The sequence below is a fragment of the Cydia pomonella genome, chromosome 6 (assembly GCF_033807575.1).
Source record: "Cydia pomonella isolate Wapato2018A chromosome 6, ilCydPomo1, whole genome shotgun sequence".
NCBI classification, from domain to species: Eukaryota; Metazoa; Arthropoda; class Insecta; order Lepidoptera; family Tortricidae; genus Cydia; species Cydia pomonella.
This window is the reverse complement of record NC_084708.1, coordinates 20,271,627-20,291,492: the sequence shown is the minus strand read 5'-3', so window position 1 is coordinate 20,291,492 and position 19,866 is coordinate 20,271,627. Positions and strand designations below refer to the sequence as shown.

At 36.1% G+C, this 19,866-nt stretch overlaps 1 protein-coding gene and 1 long non-coding RNA gene across 2 annotated transcripts in view; one reads left to right on the top strand and one right to left on the bottom strand.

The window, feature by feature from the left end:
- Positions 1-205: 205 nt before the first annotated feature.
- The window catches only part of LOC133519239 (uncharacterized), a 33,224-nt gene continuing 13,563 nt past the window's right edge, over positions 206-19,866 (top strand). Inside the window, exons 1-2 of the long non-coding RNA XR_009799607.1 lie at positions 206-889; positions 4,330-4,474. This is a non-coding gene — a long non-coding RNA (uncharacterized LOC133519239). The remainder of the gene's footprint in view (positions 890-4,329; positions 4,475-19,866) is intronic.
- LOC133519238 (uncharacterized) lies at positions 4,169-19,555 on the bottom strand. Its single transcript, XM_061853232.1, has 6 exons — positions 19,382-19,555; positions 17,434-17,561; positions 13,455-13,562; positions 8,407-8,517; positions 7,534-7,675; positions 4,169-4,343 (listed from the first exon to the last, which is right to left on the bottom strand). The coding sequence occupies exons 1-5, from the start codon at positions 19,404-19,406 to the stop codon at positions 7,568-7,570; spliced, it is 480 nt and encodes a 159-aa protein (XP_061709216.1). The 5' UTR covers positions 19,407-19,555; the 3' UTR covers positions 4,169-4,343; positions 7,534-7,567.

The following is a 19,866-nucleotide window of genomic DNA, read 5'->3' as shown; positions in this document are numbered from 1 at the left end:
TATTGTTATTTAATTGTATAGGTACCTAGTCTAATTTCTTTAATAAAGTTCAAGTAATCTAGTTCGCGAAGGATATTAAATTTACTTGTTATATTGTAGAGCTGAACGATCAAAAAAACGTTTTTGACGGGCTGACTTTAATAGAAACTGACAAATATAATCAATTCTGGTAAAATTTTCAGTAGAAAAAAGCACGAAGTTTTTTAAAATTTGTATGGGATATCAACTTTTCGCTCCTGCATTTTAAATTTGTCTGCGATTGGCAAAAATAAACCGCATTATTTTGGGTTGATAATATTTTAGTCAGTGGCAGCCCTAGTAACTTCGGTCACCCGTTTACGGCGTGGTTATTGTCGGCCGATTGTAAAGGTGTCTCGTGACACCGCTACAATACTCTGTATGTCTCACTAACGACTCTTTTATACGTCCGTCACGTCGACTGACATATATCGACTATTATTACTACACCTTTTGAACGCTTTATGCCATAAACACAAACACCACCAAGCTCCCGGGCGCAAGGGAGCTAATGAAAACCTTACTTGAAAGTGTGAAAGTTACTTTGACAGCGTCTGCCATAACACCAGACCTAATATAATTGTTCTTGGCTGTTGGTACGACAAGTAACGACGACTTTACGTGTTCTTCAAAAGGTTAAGGTGACGTGCGGATGATAACTGTTGCGGCTTTTGCAGCGTTGACGCGGCCGGTGTCACTGTCAATCTCACTCTTGAAAGTTATAAGTAATCGCTGCAATAATGGAGCAGTGATGTGAAATTGACAGTGACTTAGCCCGCGTTCACTCAACTCATCTACAAGGAGTCATTCGTAAAGATTGCATGTGCAACTGTGCCTAAATACGCGGGAACTGATATTTGACATTAAGAAGGTAGATATGAAGACTCTGAATTTCTCTAAATAACTAAAATTATTACTCTTAAACAGTCTCCGTTTAAATAGCCCTAGCCATCCATTTTGCATTCATAATTAATATTAACAATCCTGCTTTTCATATAATATTGGATAATTTTAATAGGTATTTATCGTGAACAACTTGCTTTTGAGTTAAATAATTTATTATCGACTAAATTCAATGCAAATTATAAATGTAAGGGTATATGCTAAAAATCAATCAATAACTTTTATAAGTTCAAGTTTTAGTAGGGCAATTAAAAAAGTAAATATTGTTATTAAAATAAAGTGATAGGTCCAACATCCAGCATTTTTGTTTTGGTTTTATATTGTTTTCAGCATACTTGCTGAAAATATCTTGTTTCATTCAGGTATGAAGAACAAAGTCATGTACTGTTCCTGCGGGAGTAATGGCTTGTGAAAAAAAGCTATAACTTCCGAGGGAATAAAAGCTTTTTTATTAATTGTGTCACTAATTCATACGAACCAAGTAGGATAAATGAATTTTACTTTCAAAATACTGACTTTTTTTTTATTGTTTATGTTAAACAATATTTAATGTGATTAATTTAATAGCCGATTAAAATGTTAAAAAAATTTTTATCGTGGCTGAATGCCTAATCTAAATTGTCAAATATGACGGACGAATGTTTGGAATGTCGCCGTATTTAAGAATAATTTTGCTTAAAATTTAGTTTTTTCTTCGCAAGTGTGATGAAAAACATTGTGTGTAACTCCGGGGATAAGAATATTGCAAACTAGTCTTTAATGCAATCCTCCTGGCAAAATTTCACTTGCACCCCTTGTTGCACAATGTGCTATTTTTGTTCTATTTTGGTAAACAATAAAGAGTATTGTAATTAATGTGTGGACTTACACTAGCAGACCAGACACAACATAATTGTTAATTAGTAGGTATCGCAGCAAGTCTCGCCTTAAGCGGTGTTTGGTGAGTGTTTATGTTTTAAAATTTGTGATGATTTTGACATTGCACGGTACATGCACATGCATTAAAATAACGTACTATAAAATTAAATATTATTCTAACGTCAGTGTACGTCATCCAGTGAGAATTAATTACTCCGAATTTCCACGAAGGGCTCTTACAGAAATATTACAGGATATGGCTTAATACAGTGGAATAAGCCATAGATTACTTTTGTAAAGTACTTTTATCTCTTCACCGAATTTTGTCCTGTTGCAGTATATCCCAGATTAAATCCGTCTCTTTGCTGTTAATTCATCTCAAGGTACGACGAGAAATGGATTTAATCTTTCATAATCCTTTTTCAATCAAATCTTTTTCCTAATAAACAGCGAACCTTTTGCTTTATGCTTTGGAAAATCAGAAAACATACCGGGGTATGAAATGTCATTAGTTATTAGAATTCATTAGAATTCTATATATAAGTAAAAAGCTTTCACGCATATTAAAAAATTCAACTTGATCTTCTGCACCAATAAGCTCGAACGAGATGTTCTATGATGTTGATGACTAGATGAGATATTAAAGTTCATATCACAAGAATAACAAATCGAGATTTTGTAAATTCGAATAGTCCATAATTTGCAGCAAGTTTATTTTAATTATTGTGAAATTACAGTGAGTAAAAGTCATTCGCCAAAACCAATACCAATGACTTTAATTTTGGTAAGTAAACGAGTTCATTTTCAGTACCTACCCAAGGAAACGGAACGAATCTCTCTCGCTATATCGTAATCTCCTCTACACGATGGCCCAGCGCTGGACTAGCGAAATGGCCATGCGATGGTTGAGAGCACGCACTAAGGCCGGCGCCCCACTGCTGCGCACGCTACATCCACAGCCCACATTTTAATACAAACCGTGGGCAAGCCCACGAAATTTTGTATAGGAACGTGGGTCGTGTACATAGCGTGCGCTGCAGTGGGGCGCCGGCCTAAGGGATGGGCCACGTGTAGTTGCGTACGCACCATCGCTGGCCCACTAACTTTGATGTGCGGACGAAAAACCGTCACCGTGTACCGTGGCCATTCCATCACCATCCCGCCGCGGCATAAGCCATCTGACACCACTACTCTCTCTATACGCCGGCCCATCTTTGGGCCAGCATGATAGCCCATCGTGTAAAGGAGCCATAAGGGATTCGTAAAGGAAATGCAAGCACGTGCTGCTCGCCCTTAGAGGGCAAAGACGCCTAGTCTTCCTAAGATGGATTTTATCTATGTATTAGATACCTACATATTTATCTATAAAAGTATTTGTATCATCGCCTATTTAGTTTGGGCCTAGCTCGATCTGTGTAAGATTGGCCCCAAAATTTTAATTATACATTTGTCATTCCATCATTCCAATTATTGCACTGTCAATAGTGCAACTCAATACTCCAATAATGAAGCAATATTAAACAAACTAACTTCATTATTTACCGTCATTCCAATTACTACACTATCACTAGTAATATAATAATTTGTGATAGTATCCGGCCCATATTAATTTTTATTTACATATTTATTTTATTTAGAATGTAAATCAGGCGACACGGCCCACATTACAAATACCTTACTGACTAACATACATATACATTTTTAAAATTAAAACTAAACACTACTTAGGCGACAAAACAGCGTGCCTCCGTTGAATAGTTTGGTCTTGTGTCGGATTCGGCAGTTTGCCCTGGAAACTCCAAAACACGACACCCTTCGGCCAGAAGTCAGCGCGCTCGATGGTCCCCTGCAGCGGTCATGGCACGCGCACCACAAAAGAGTTGAAGTGCACGTGCGTAGTGGCCATATTCGGTGGTATTAAATTAATGTACCGTATTAACCTATAACCTGGTACAGGTATCATGATGTTACTAAAGAAAAAGTGATGAAAGTGATGAAGCCATCTAGTGACCTCGGCTAGTTTGTAACGTCCTATTGACCTTCGTTTGATCCGTACAGTACCCCTAGTGTAAATTTATTCGATAGCGAAACGTGACGTACGCGTTTGCGTTAAGTATCATTTTGTATGGGATTTTGAGTTTCCAAAACGTTCCGCTTGGCGCGCTGTGTCCAAATCCCATACTAAATGAAACTTAACGCAAACGCGTACGTCACGTTACGAAATCGAATAAATTTACACTAGGGGCTCTGAACGCAACAACCTGTATACTTAACCTATATTAAACGTATTATGCATTTCCGTTCAAAAATGTTTTTGTAGAATAAAAAGATCCGATGAATAGAATTCCGGCAATATTAATATTCAGAAAATAAATGAAAAACACAAAAATCAGAATTTTGGCATTTACTGCTTTGCGAATTTCATATCTACACGCTTTTACAATTTACAGGCACTTACATATTGCAGTCTCGACTGATGAATGTGTGTATTCGTCATATTCATTGCAATTTATGTTCGAAATCCAGTGAATGAAAGAGTTTTTGTTACAGATTCGTCGAGGATTCTGGAAAGAGAAATTAATTTAGTCATCGTTCAAAAAGTCAAAGGCAGCGGCGTAGCGATTTGAACTACATTCACACCCAAGGGCAACTAAATTGGATCGTTTGTACCGGGTGCGCGCGCGAGTGTATGTAGGTATGTGTGCATGAGTGTTTGGAGGAAAAATAGTAGGTAGCGAAATATTTCATTTACCTCTACTATCATAATACCAAAACAAGAAATATGAATAACAACCGTGCTGGTTTTTAGATACACCCAAAATAATAACATATAGCATAAATGTTGTTTACAAGAAGGAGATTGGGTTTTTATCATATATTAAAATGTATATATTTTGCTACTAAAGAGCCTTCCAAAAATTTATCTCCATGCCAATACGGTGAATCTAGTAATACTCGTACAGCGAGCCTAATGTACTGTAAATCTTATAAAGCAGAAATTCAAACAGTTGGTTCAAAAATTAGTAACTAATTTTTTTTTTGGGATTACTTATAGGCCAAGCAATAAAAAGATATAGAAAGAAATGCTTGCAACACAATTTTTGATTGCGTAACTTTGTTTGGACTATAGTTAGGAGGTGCACATATCAAAAGTCCCCAGCCGTAGCCCTTGAGCGAAGGGGATGGGGGGGGTTTGAAGGTCCCATTTGTCGGTTTTTAGGGTTCCGTAGTCAACTAGGAACCCTTATAGTTTCGCCATGTCAGTCTGTCTGTCTGTCTGTCCGAGGCTTTGCTCCGTGGTCGTTAGTGCTAGAAAGCTGAAATTTGGCATTGATATATAAATCAATAAAGCCGACAAAGTCGTACAATAAAATCTAAATTTTTTTTTTTAGGGTTCCTCCCCTACACGTAAATTGGGGGTGAATTTTTTTTTTGCTTCTACCCTACAGTGCTGGATATCGTTGGAAAGGTATTTCAAAACTAATAGGGGTCTTCAAAAAACATTTTTTGATAAAGTGAATATATTCGGAGATAATCGCTCCGAAAAAAAAATGTGTCCCCCCCCCCTCTAACTTGTGAACCATAGGTCCAAAAAATATGAAAACTATAGCAGACATGATCAGTTTAGCTGTTTTTGAGTTATCGCAAAAAGTTTCCCCTTCATAGTAAAAAGACTTACTTTAATTAGGTACTGATTATGCAAATTTGCCTATTTGTTTAACTTGGGTGAAAGGTACCGTTTCAAACCTTGGTTAACAATTTACTATACTTTAAGCTCCAGTTTAGCTTATTGCGACGGAAGAGTAACTACGGAACCCTACAGTGAGCGTGGCCCGACATGGTCTTGGCCGGTTTTTACTTATAATATATCTTGGAAACTATGCGTCTTAACGACTTAACTACTTACACAAAACGAAAGCTGATTCAATTTTCTACAAGTTTAATCGGTCACGTGTTTCGATATGTTGAATACTTATCTTAGGGCTCTCAATTTTATTTTGATATCTACATTAGCGAAGCTACATGGCCACGTTTGGTATCGTTTTCGTATCAATCGGGAGTGCCAAATTTAGTTACGCAAACGTCACAAACGCAAGCGAATATGTCAGTTTGCCACTGCTAAGACAGTCGTGGTAAATAAGGCTACCGTTGAACATTTTAAATTAAAGTTTTTTAGGCTGCTCGGTCTAAATATTCTGTGACTTTTGAAATGGCTTTTTCCAGTGGTCATTTCATTCCAAACGGATAGTTTCGTCTGACCTCGTTGACAATTGACAATCTTTCCGGTCAACACAGATATTCTCGTTTGTGGAGAGTTAATATCCGGTGTATGGCTTTGCTTTTGTATTAACAGCTATACTCTTCGCTGGCCGACGGTAGACCTTATGTATTTGAAATATGGAATATAAATTATAAATCATATTATTTTAAATTGTATTTTTTTATTAAATGCATGTTAGCTAAGATGTAATGTTTTGAAAAGATGCGTCCCGCCCAGTTTCTTGCCGATTACATATTAGGATACCCTCCTACAATTTATTTGATGTTTATAAGCGCCTACTTGAAAAATAAACTATCTTTATCATTATCGGTGTATGTGATGGTATATGACTTATAAGTGTTTCGTATAGTTTACCTTGGAAAACGCAAATAATGTTTGTCGTAGTAAGGTTTAGCAGATTAAATTTAATACAAATATACCACGATACTGTTTTATTTTCATATTTATTTGGTACAATATTTAATTGTTGTATACTCTGTTCTTTGCACGTGTGTGTATTTCTCATCGTGACCTTTTTAATAAAACATGTTTTGTAGTCAAAGAGTTACACCTTCCACCAACACCACCAGGTCAGGTTTACGATTTTATTCATAGCCATTTAATTTTCAAAAGTGTACCAAATATCAGCTCAATTACACTAAAATGTGGTATAAACTTAGTTTACATGATTTTAATTGAAAAAAAAACGGCCAAGAGCATGACGGACCATGCTCAGTGCACAGTGGCTCCGTAGTAGGCCATAAGTTTTTTTATAGTAATTTTTTATAGGAATTAGAACAGTCAGTAATGCCTGCCGCCTGATGGTAAGCAGTCTCTGGCAACCTTACTCACCGGCAGGAACACAACACTATGAGTAGGGTCTAGTGTTATTTGGCTGCGGTTTTCTGTAAGGTGGAGATACTTCCCCAGTTGGGCTCTGCTCTAGATCTGGAATGACATCCGCTGTGCTGTGCCCTACCACACAAAGCGAGAAGTCTAGCAAATCCATAGTGACTTGGCATAGTGACGTAGTGAATGACATAGCAATAATCTTAGATTATATATGGTAAATTATTGACTAATAGCCATGCCACATGAGACTATACATATATAGTTTCTAAATTATTTAAGTAGTTCATTAATTTTCGGATCCTCGAAGTGAGCACATCAACCACGCGTAATTAGCGTTATCAGTGACACGCTCAAGTTCGCACTTTTATGTTATCAGTTAGATTTTATAAATGGTAAAATAAACAAAGTCAAATTATTTTGTTACTGTTTTTTATTAGTCCTTAAAACAACAAACACGAACATAATTATGTTTACTGTGGTGTGGTGTGGGCATCTTTGATACTTTCGGAAAAATCAATTTTTGACACTTTTTCCATACAAACCGAACCACCGTGCAGTGTAGCGTTCCGTAGTTGTCAGTTTTGCGTCACAATAGATAGACAGACATATGATAATTTACCAAATTAGGAAGTAAAACTTACAAATTGCAATCCATTTATACGTCCTCGACAACCGTCAGGTTCTTATGTTTTCAGCTAACTTTAGCAAGATGTTCCTCAACAGGTTTGCGAGTAGCGGATAATTTTCACCCATAAGCGGTCGTCGCAGTTGTGGTACACAAATCTGAATAAACAAATAGATATAACTTTAATCCACTGAAAATCTCATCGCAGCACCTTGTTATGCTGAGTGGGAATCCTTTTTTTTACTTTCCTTTAAAAAAAAAGTAAATATAGTTAGATCATGTTAATGAAAACACGTGCACGAGTCAAACTCGTAGATTTGATAATTCTGCGCGTCATCGTCAATTACTACCTAATGTTAAGACATTTTTTAAACAAAAACAGAGGATATTTTTGGCTAACATGCCCCGTTGTAGGTAGTAGTAATATCATTATCACTACTACCTACATCATTATAAAAACCTACATACAGGAAATCTCATTCCATTCCAAAAATAATAAGTAAATTCCTACGAAATAAAGTAGACACCCACAGAATATCAGACTAGACTAAGCTTTATAGATTAAAATTGTTGTTAGAAAAGGTATACACACTACAGATATGCAAGTTGCGAAGTTGCGGAAAATTCCCAAAAAGTTGAAAAAGTTAACGGAAATTTCGGAAAACATCAAAGTAAATAAAGCAAACTTTAATTTCGGATTGTAATGTTTCGATTACCGATACCGATTACGAAGTTTCAGAAATTTTCCAAGTGGAAATTTCGCAATTTCGGAAACTTTCCGTCAGCACATCAGTACAAACAGCAACACTTACTATCCATCGATGGATCTTATGCCTTTTGTAATAAGGTCCACCTATGGACAGTCAACAGTGTGGGCGATGGTACTTACCACAGCCAGGGCCACAACCAAAAGCGGGCAGATCAGGTTGATGATCAACGATAGGATGGTGCGCACGAACCACCAGATCCCGATCACCACTATCACACTTGCCAGCATTACCTGTGAATAAATTTAATAACAAGGCCGTTAATTCATTATTATTTGACATAGTGATTATATGACACGCATTCAAAGAAATATTTTTTTTTTATGAAATTTCAGGGACAACTCAGACTTGACCAAAAACCTACAGTTTTCCTTAATCTTTCGCCACTTTTAGATATTTAACAAATGTAACACCTATCAGTTAAAGAATAAGGATCAAAGTCAAATGGCGTTCTAAAAATTTTACCTAATTATGTGTCGAAAGATAGTAGTAAATTTACTCTGGCTACTAAATTTTCTTAGACAATCCACCCCTATTTCAAATTCTCTTTGCTATTGGAGACCAGATTGTTTTGACTCCTCTTCTCCTCTAGACGATGGCTCAGCGCTGGACCACCGAGATGGCCATGCGATGGTTATGGCTCCTCTACACTATAGCCCAGCGAGATGGCCATGCGATGGTTGGGAGCACGCACTATGGAATGGGCCACGTGTAGACAAGTACGCACCATCGCTGGAGCACCACCTTGATGTGAAAAAAATTGTTCAGTATGACCATCTCAATACATTTTTGACATTCGGGATCATGACCCCAAAATCACCCAGTAGATACTGCGCTGGTTCGATCACATTACAGCCCTGGGCACTAGAGGCTTTGGTCACTTTTTCTTTTGTACATGACGTCTATTTCAGTTTATAAAACAAATAAATTGTAATATTTATTATAAGTATATGTGTAATTACTAACTGACAATTAGTAAACCTCGCAAACTAGCAATGGTTAGTTTATAGTGTTGCTTAGAAAATTTATTGGTTTTACCTTATATTTGAAAAAATCTGGTAATATTTCTCACCTACCAGACATGCGAAATCTAGGATTTTCTATATGCTCTTGAGCCACGAAAATTTCCAGGTACTTTAGTAGAAATCCTTAGGGATGTTTCGGAATCAGCACATCTGACATCACTATTGTTGACAATACCTTTATTAGGAGCCTAACTAGTATTCCATGGCGTACGTTACAGTACAGGGGGCCTACCCCGAAAATCCATCTTTCTCTTTTACTCGTACGTACTTAGAGTGTACGTACTCGTACGTACTACTAAGACGTAATTAGAGTGACAGAGAAAAATGCCCGCAATTGACGAACTTCGATTTTCGCGGTTATAGCCCAGTAGCGCCGCACGATCAGACTAAAGACCGATTAGCGTGCTTGCCAGAATAGTTTACAAATAGCTGTATAATGACACAACACAGAAGCAAAATTGCTTTGTTTTCGCATAAAGAAACGAGTTATTCTGGAGTGCTCACTCCACTCATTAAATAAATAAATTATAAGACAATCATGCACAAATCAACCTAGCCCCACAGTAAGCTTAACAAAGGCTTGTGTGGGTACTAGACAACGATAAATATAACAGTTAAATATAGATAAGTACTTAACACTAGACAGTGTTTGTCTGACATATGTACGTATGGAAAGGATAAACGCTAAATTAAATTTATGTTTTGGAACTGTTTATTTAATTTTAAAAATAAAATGCCCACTTAAGAATTTTCACACAAATGGAAGTCCATTTCTACGACCAACTGGAGTATTAGGTGCACCTGCTGTGTAATTTCAGAAAGCTTTGAAATAAATAGATCATAGTTTCTATTCGGGCTCGGCTAAAAGCCTTTTTTTTAATGTTAACAGGAAATTATATAGGCCATTTTTCCATACAAACGTTGTCGACATTTTCCTGGATTTTGGCCCTGATTGAATATTTTTTATATGAGTTTAATATGGTATCGGTGTCGGTACGTTTTGTCTTTTTTTTTTTTGCTAAAAACGGCAGCATACAAAATCGGCAACAATAAATACAAAAATCAAACGCTTAGGCACAAATAATTTCTTTTTCATTCCGTTCCCAAAATTTCGTTGCGATTGGTTAAGTTTTGGAGGAGTAAAATCTCAGAACGTAACCTCGATTTCTGAGATTTGTACACAGGATTTTTTGGCTAACCTGCAGTTGTCCTTATTGTGAGAGTCAGGATGGCGGGTGGACCTAAATAGAAATAGAGGTCTTTTCTTTGGAAGAATCCCTTGACAACGCACCCGGCCTTTTTTAAGATATAACTTTCTGAGTTAATTGAACTTATCAGAAAAGGTACTAATTCCTGGCGTAATAAAAAGAAGTGTACCGTAGCGTTTTTGCTTAAAAATTAAATCGGTAAGTTGAAAAATGGTAGTGCCTGCAAAAAGGTAATAGCACTGTAAAAGGTAAAACGAGTATAACTTTAAAACGACAGATAAAATGGCTCAATTTATTTTGGAATATGAAGGAACAAAATAGGTACAAAATTTGTTTTTTATACAATTAATCAATAATCGCTAGATCATTGCGTAATAAAATACACCTGCCATTCTGACTGTCAAAATTGCGAGTGTACTGTTTTTTTCGCAATAACTAAGTACCGGGAGGTAAATTTTTTAAAGGAGGTACTAAATAGTACAAATTAGGTACAAAAATATGGTATTCTCATTGTTTATTTTTATTTAGGTACACCCGCAATCCTGACTCTCACTCCTTATCGCACAAATTTTAAAAGCCGCCCCCATCACAGCGACGGTAATTTTACCTAAAATTCTCCAATCTGAGAAGAGACTCAACAGGTATTTCCTCCTAATACTAAACAATCTACACCGATAGCGAGACATACTTTGTTTCGACAGAAGCGTGATTCTGCCATCGAACAGCCTAGGTACTAGCAAAAGTACTTATTCAGTTCGATGATTTTTTAATCAATTATGCATTACGAGCAACATTTGCTTTATTTCGTCAGGTCAGCAAACAAAATAAAATCAACTCTATTTCCTACCCTATAGGTTCAAATTTCAGTTCCATCGGATTTTCATTTGTATAGCTAGGATTTAGGAGGCTATACCACGTCAAAAGGTATTATGAATGTCAGTAGCTCGAGAGGCGCCCATTGTGCATTGACATGCCTTTTGAAACTGTTCCCTGTACATAAAATAAATAAATATTACCTATAGGACATTATTGCATAAAACTTATCTCCACAGTAAGCTCAACAAGGCTTGTGTTGTGAGTCCTTAGATAACGATATACAAGGTGTCCGTGAGGAAACGAAAAAAATCTTATATAAATAATGTCAATTCCACCAAAAAAATCTGTGTCTCTTTTTTTGTATGTTTTTATACGATCCGGAATCTTCTTCTTCCTCGCGTTGTCCCGGCATTTTGCCACGGCTCAAGGGAGCCTGGGGTCCGCTTGACAACTATGAGCACCGTGTATAAATAATAAACAAATATTTAAAAATACAGAGAAAATACCCATAACTCGGGATCTTTTCGGGATTTTAGCCCTGGATCATCATTTGGCTTCAGACAAGTTGTCAAAAATAATACTTTACATTATTAAAAAAAACCCACTGGTTTTCCTCAAGTAATCCCCTTCAGGAAATCTTATTATCTCGCTTTTCAGTGTTTACGAAGCAAATTTTAAAGAAGTTTTGATTTTAAATTTATTTTGAATCTAATTGGCTACTACTGAATGGTATCCTATACTTTCCTTTGCAGTGAGCTACAGTTTCAATAGGATTTCAACGAAGCCTTTATTCAGTAAATGAGTTTCTATATAAAGGTATTCATTTTATAATGAAACTAGAACAGGATTTAAGCAATGCATTTTTTTTCTTATTGGTAGGTAAATTTATTTACCGAAGTTTCAAAACATATACTAACGGCTTCTAACAGCGTGTTTGAGTTAAACTTATGTATGTTTAATCATAACAGAACCTTCACTCTTGCGTGCTCTTAAATACTTTTCTGTTTACCCCGACGTTTTGAACCTGAGACGTTCTTGTTTGCAGGCAGACACAATTTAGAACTTAAACACATGAAATAATACTATTTGACATAGTCGATCGCTTTCCGGTGAAGGTAATCATCGTGACGAAACAGAACATTACAGACGCTTTTATAGAAGTTACTGCTGGCGCAAATTCTTGGATTTAGATTGATAGGGAAGAATAGACTTGCGTTTCTAACGATGGTTTTTCTTTGAAATTCCATTTCGGGACAAATCGGTTTCCACTAACTAAATCTTAAAAAAATACTTTGATTTTGATGTCGATCACTTCAGCATTATACATTATAGGTTTTTAAGTTTCGCATTTTGAAAAAATAATATATTTTGTTTTGTAAATGTTGAAATTCATTGTGTCAATAAAATCATGGAGAATGAAAAATATTTAGAAGTAGAAAAACATTTTCTCTTTTTTTATGGACGATCACGTGATATATTTTCCTTTTAACTACCAAAGGTAACCTTAGGTTCTTTTGCGAACCAGAGTGCGAAGCCAACGTGCCAATCGTTAATGCTCCGTAGCGAACGTCGCACTAATTTGGAAGAGTGATAGAGAGAGTTGACTACACTACGCTACGGAGCATTAACGTTTGCACGTGGGCTAAGCACCCAAGATTCCGGAAAGAATAACGGCGTTATTCATAAGCGCCTGACAAGTCTAAAAAGCTCTTGATAATTGTTTGTCTTTATCCTTCATTCTAACATTTATGTTTCTTAGAAAGGGACAAAATTGAAGAGCGATTTGCTAAGTTTTATTAATAAGGGGGTAAAAGTGGTTGCTACCGGATACCTATCAGGGACACCGAATGCGAATACGAATGTTAGGGAATATGTAGTTGTTATAATCATTCCTAATTAGAAAAAAAACTGTTAGTACATAAGACATATGTTACCTTAGAATGGGATGTTTTAAAGTGTTGAAAAATGCTGTCTTGCAAAATGCATTACTTGAAAACAGTTTGCGCGCACTGCCCATACGCGAGTACACGACCTGCGCACATTCGTTTTCGCAAAATATTTGCTTCGCATTCGAATGTCGATTCGAATGTTTAAAATGATGCGAATATTCGTGATACCAACCTGAGCATCTTCATGCGCCCGTAGCCAAACGCTGAAAGTCTCGAGCGCGCTTTTGGGGTCCAAATTTTCAAACATACTGGGCGTAGGCGTGGCTTGTCTTACATTAAACTAAAACAAAAGACATGCACTATTTAAATATAATAGACCGCGAGCGAGGAACAGATCTAGTCATCGTCTCCCATTTGATGCTATTGTAAATTAAAAAATCGTCAGCCGGCTGTATCGCCGTGGAAGACCGTCAGCTGTTTTTTTTTATGTAATAGGCAGACGAGCCGCCTGATGGTAAGCAGTCATCGCCGCCATAATCAACATCGGAGGAGCCACTTCTACGTTGCCAACCTTTAAGAACCCTAAATACCTGCTTCTTGAAGAACCCCATGGCATAGCGCAAGGGGAACACCCCAGAAGGTAGCTCATTCCACAACTTGCACGTTCTGGGCAAAAACAAGCGAGATGCCCGCTTGTTCTTGGTTTGCCACGTGTCAAGAAATAACCAACCGGCTAACTATTTTTTCATTCCATGATAGCATCAACATCAAACCATCACCTTACAAAGTATCAGCCGGGAGGCGATGACTGACGATGTATGCTCCTGGCGTGCTCTCTAAAAACAACATTACATTTAAAACTTTCTGAATTTAATTTCATTATATGATATATAAAAACACGTGGAACATGTCGAAAACGCAACCCATTCATTACTTACGTATATTAAGTATGTACCTAATTTCAAAAGTGATTAAAATTTTGTTACGTTTACTCTACAGTTTATTTGATTCTATTGTATAATATAACAAAATTTACCTCTTCCTCGTTACAGAAAACATTGAAATCACGACTGCAATTTATCATGCGATATATGTTTACTTCCTGTTTGTCCAATAGAACGGAATAGAGACAATATTACATCGGAAACTAGTCAATCTGAATAGAAGAAATCGATGCTGCATTACCCGTTGAACTTCAAATATATAGAGACGGGCACAAGGGTCATACAAACAGAAAATAAGTTTTAGGCAAAACTTTGATTTTTGGTATGAGCTCTTATTGCTGACTGTAATTTTCTTACCAACTAATACTAATCGAGACATTTCTAGAAACCCCAAACACAATAGGTTGCGTTGTTTCATCACAAAGTTCATATGGCCATCTCCTGTCTCCATCATCAGATCAGCTCGATGGTACCATAATATTGCATTGTAACCCGACTTACATATGTACGCAAATGTTCAGCTCAATCGGATCTTAGGAAAAGGATCAATTTGGCTTCCAAGATTGGACCCACACTAAATTCATACCTAGGTACATTCTAACATGGAAAGTTAAATAAAAGCTTGTAAAAACTAGTCCGATGGTAACCAAGCACACAGTTCGCCTGATGATATGTGGACTGCATTAGCAGTGACGCTTCCAAATCCAAATCTGATTCATTATATGAATGAATGAATGAATGAATGAAAGTTTATTCACAAGAACATATGGTACATTAGATATCATTAACATTGTTGACCCTTGATATGCTCGGCCCTAGGGCATGTGAAAATTATTTGTATTGACACAGTTTATGCATGTCAAAGTAAAATACGTTACATAAATTTCGTGTTTCCTAAAATTTTATCAAATACAAACATTAAATTATTAAATACAGACGTCAAGTTTTAAGTCTCAGTCAGTTAGTCATTCAAATTCCGCACATAAATACATCAAACTGTTAGCTAATAACTAGTTAATCCAATTTACTTTTTTACGTCAAAATGAAGTAATAATTAGAATCCATAATGTCAAAATGAATATGTCATATAGTAAAACATTCTAGGCTTGTTCCCTAAACCACTTACGTCTGGAGGCTATTTTCTTTTGAATTAGGCTGCTTTGCCTCTGAGGTGGAGATGAGAGGCCTCAGTGAAGCTTAGCGATATAAGTACAGTCACTTACCTACAGTACAATTCCTAGTTCGAAAAATTACCGCCATACTTTTGGCCTACGCCCGGTAAAATGGCGCCACTTTTTGATATTTGACAAATGTAAATGTAAATGTAATTGTAATGTGTGTGTGTTGAGTAATGTATGTTGTAATGTAATGTTTGTTTGTTTGATGTGTAATATCAGTAGGTAAAAGAATAAGGAGTCCATTTGACGTTCTGAAAGTTTTAATCATGTATCGAAAGATGGCAGTAAATTTACTGTGGCTACAAAATTTACTTTGACAATCCACATCTATTTCAAATTGTCTTCGTTACTATGCAGACAATTACGACTATCGTACATGGATCGACAACGTTTCACCCCACCACTAGTCGCTTCCGTACAACACAGCTGTAGAGTGGATCAAACAAACGTGATTGCGATGCAAGATTGCTACTGGATTGTTTTATTTGTTTGTCACACAATTGTTAAACCCCTGTTACGTCGATTTGTAAATACAGCTAACTGTCTGTAAGTTACCACACCACTAGACAATTTAGATTAATGAATTGTCTACAGAAACATAGAATAGTTTAGTACCCACTATTGTACGCTCGAATTGGGCAAACTGACAAAGAGAGAGAGATCATTTTTGAAATGATTGGCAATTCTCTTAGACCATCAATATTCGCTGACCGACCCGGCTCAGGGATAAGTTCTTTCGTACATGTCCAGAACTTATCAAAACTCTAGTTAGGATGGTGAGTTGACAGCAACATATTAATTTGCTCTTGGTGGTTTTGGCACCACATTAACTTAAGCTTAGAGTTCCTCCTGGACTCCAACATCCTGTTGTAAAGAGGGCCTTGAGATGGCTTACCATGCAATGCCCACTCCTAAAAACTGAGCCAAGCCTGTCCATGCACTTCTTTCACATATTTATTCCAACCCACAACGCGTTTAAATTTCTTTTTGTTATTATTGTCAGGTAAATTACAACTTAACTCCACAGACTCGCGTAACTTACAAATAAATTAAATAAAACGACCAGAGATGTCGTGCGAAGGGGGATGTGTTCGTTAAGAACCAAAAGAATCACTTCATTTGTTTACCTCGCTCAGCGTGTAGTGGTTCTATGGGTTCTTAAAAATCGTCCAATCGGCTTTTCGTATTTTACCTTCACTTCACACTGATAGAATGGTAATAATTCGTTTTTTACTTAAATTTTACTACGTAATTATGTAGGTTATTCAATGTTATTTAAAAATCGAATTAGCAGACAAAAATTTAGGTATAATAGAACTGAAAATCAGTATTATTTTATATTTTTAAAACTAAAAGTGATAAATTTTCAGATTCTGAATTTCAAATAATTGGGTTCATACAAATACAAATATGCACTTATTGCCCTACATTTTTAAACAATTTTGATTTAAGTCAACCGCAAACTAAAGTGTCAGACCGATCGCCGTACCACAGTATTATAATTATAAGCATACGGCTCCGTTTCCACCTGAGATGTACAGTCACGTCTGAAAATATCGGTACGAAAATTGTGCCAAAAATAATTATACACTACCTTAATATATGGGTAATAAAGTCGTGTATACATATTTTTGGCACTTTTTCGCTTCGATACTTTTGACCAGACGAGGATTCAGACGTGACCGTACGAGGATGCTTAGCAAGGAATGTTTCTTAAGAACCAATCGGATATGGTCTACTAGAGCTGCGCTGAGTGAGGATAGTTAAATTAAGTGATTCAATTGTTTCTTAAGAGGAAAGGGAACGGTCGTATCTCCATACAAACGACATTATAGAAAATATTTTTACAGAAATTTGTGTATTTAAGTCATAGCCGTTTGATTTTTTTTTGTTTATTCAAATTATTATAAAATGTAGTAGCAAAAACCAGGTTTCATACCAATTTTTAAATGCTCCTAACTCGTATAAATATTAGGTATATAATATAACTATGATTAAAACACAACAAATTGATGTACACATACGCATCCTCGTACATCATTGGTGGGAACGCAGGGTAAGAGTTTTGTATAAAATCAAATAAACATACACCGTGTCCCAACATGTTTCTCTGCAATGAGTGATGATCAAAGTCCTCACATATTATAGCGGCACTGTGGACGAGCTTCGTGGCGGCGAATAATGACGCGAGAAGTCTCCTGTTCACAACCTGGCGGTCTGGGAACAATGAGAACTAATCATCTTTAGGGTAATTTATAGGGTTTTGTACCCAAAGGGTAAAACGGGACCCTATTACTAATACTCCACTGTCCGTCTGTCTGTCACTCAGCTATATCTCATGAATCGTGATAGCAGTTGAAACTTTTCACAGATGACAGACAAAATACTAAAAAGTACGGAACCCTTAGCGGGTGAATCCGACTCGCACTAGTCCAGTTTTTTAATTAGTTGTCGATTTTCGTTTTCATCGAATTTTGATAAAAATTTGTGGATAGATAAAGTTCTCTATTCTATATAATATAAGCGCAATATCACAATATATAGTACAAAATCTTCATGTGAATTACGAAAATGTATGTTATTTGCATAATGTAGCGGAAAATTACATACTTTTATCTGTACCGAATTTGGATTTTGCATTTATAATGAAGTTTAGACGCTACTAGAATTAACGGGTATTAACGCGCGTTCAAAGTCGACATAGACTATTATGTTAACTTCTTACCAGCAGACGGACTGCATGCTTGTTTGCCATCGACGTGATATAAAACAATAGAATAATATAATTAAAACCATGAAGCCTAGTTAATATACTATGAAAGGGACCCCAAGAACGGGTAAAAACAAGAACTATTTTAATATAAATAAGTGAGAAACATATCCTTCTCTCATCAAAATCAGCGTAGTTTGCTAGTAATACAATAATACACTCAAAAACTAAAAACTTAAAGATTTCTTTAGGAAAGAGGCCTACATATAAGCAATAAAAAAACATAATTGTAATAATCCGTAGGCCAGGCGCAAACTAATTTCGTCAGTCATCGCATCCGGGGCGAAAACTCGTAGAATGGGTGATGTGTAATGGACGTCAGCTGCCGCTTCGTTGGTGTGGTACGGAGAAAAGATTAGTCATCGTATTCCGATTGAAATTTTGTGAGATGGTAGTTTAGATGTGTTTATATTTTTGTTAAAGCATCAGCTTATCTGTGTAAAGACCGTCCGCTGATCATATGAACATATAGAAAAAATAGTTTTTTTTTTATCATCCCATCCCACCTGAAACTTTGATAGATGATTATTGCACGACATTGTTAATAAATAATATCATCAGCCGGCTGTACCGCGATGGAAAGACTGTAAGCTGAGGCCCTGGAGGTCGTAACACAGAAGCCAGACTGAAGCACATATCACTTATTTAAATGCAATTTAGTCACCGAGGCGGTTAAGGAAGATGTATAAGGAAGCATCGTGAACATCATTGACATTTCGAACAGCTTTCTATGAGCAAAAACAAAACTGTTCCTAGCTGACGGACTATAAGTTCATAATCATAACCTTTCCCACAAAGAAGATCAATGTGAGAAAGACCGGATATACAATTTATTTCAGGGAAGACCGTATTAGGCAAGAACTCTCGTATTTTTATTCGTACGTCATTCATACATAGAAAAGAAGATCTTCCCTCTTTCTGCTCTACTGACCTTCTTCTTCTTTTAAAATACAGCCTCCATCATTATTTATGATGATTTTGTCATATCAAGTGTCGTTATTCAGTAGTAACTTTTAAATGTACTCGTAAAGCACGACATTGTTCGGTAGTTGCGTTTAGTAAAGAGATAGCTGGACTTTACCAAAAGCCACGATGTATTGCCGGATGTTGATTAAAACATGGTTATACGCGTTTCAAGATTAGTTTTTCATTAGCTGCACGGACTTCTTGTGAGTTGAGTATGTGTACAAATGCAAGAGTTAATAGTAGACAGACTTTCCGCATAGACGGTCTTGTCCACATTGATCTTAGGTAAAATGCAACTCACCATATCGACCAACACGCGGTAACATATCAAATTACGTTTTCCCATTTTTTTACTAAATTTTGCTCACACCTACGCATCACTAAAAAAATTAATAGGTAAAGAATTTATTACATCATCTTTTATTAATGAGATTTTAATAGCATTCACAATAAATTTAAACAATGAATGAAGTTTTTGACGTATAAAATTCTAATTTATTTTTCATGTCAGTGTCAAAAATGTTTAAATCAGTCTGAAAAGGTTCTATTTAATTTGAGAGAGAGATACGTTTTCCGTTACCTTTTCGTCGTAATTAAAATTGGATATCTAAAAGTAAATTAGTACAAATGATTTTTGAAAACAAATTTTTTTCATGTTTATTTTCATCATTCTCATCTTCCACAAATTTAAATACTTAATGACATTTTACAAAATACTCATCTGCAATATCATTATTCTAAGCATGACTTTGTCGGCTTTATTGATTACTGATTAAGGTATATATT

Excerpts from the sequence above, each read along its gene's own strand:
- LOC133519238 (XM_061853232.1), bottom strand. The coding sequence starts at position 19,406 with ATGTTACCGCGTGTTGGTCGATATG. Across the intron at positions 13,563-17,433 it reads GAAACATGTTGGGACACGGT|TTTAATGTAAGACAAGCCAC; the intron begins GTATGTTTATTT and ends CTTTTGTTTTAG. Across the intron at positions 8,518-13,454 it reads GGGCGCATGAAGATGCTCAG|GTAATGCTGGCAAGTGTGAT; the intron begins GTTGGTATCACG and ends ATTTATTCACAG.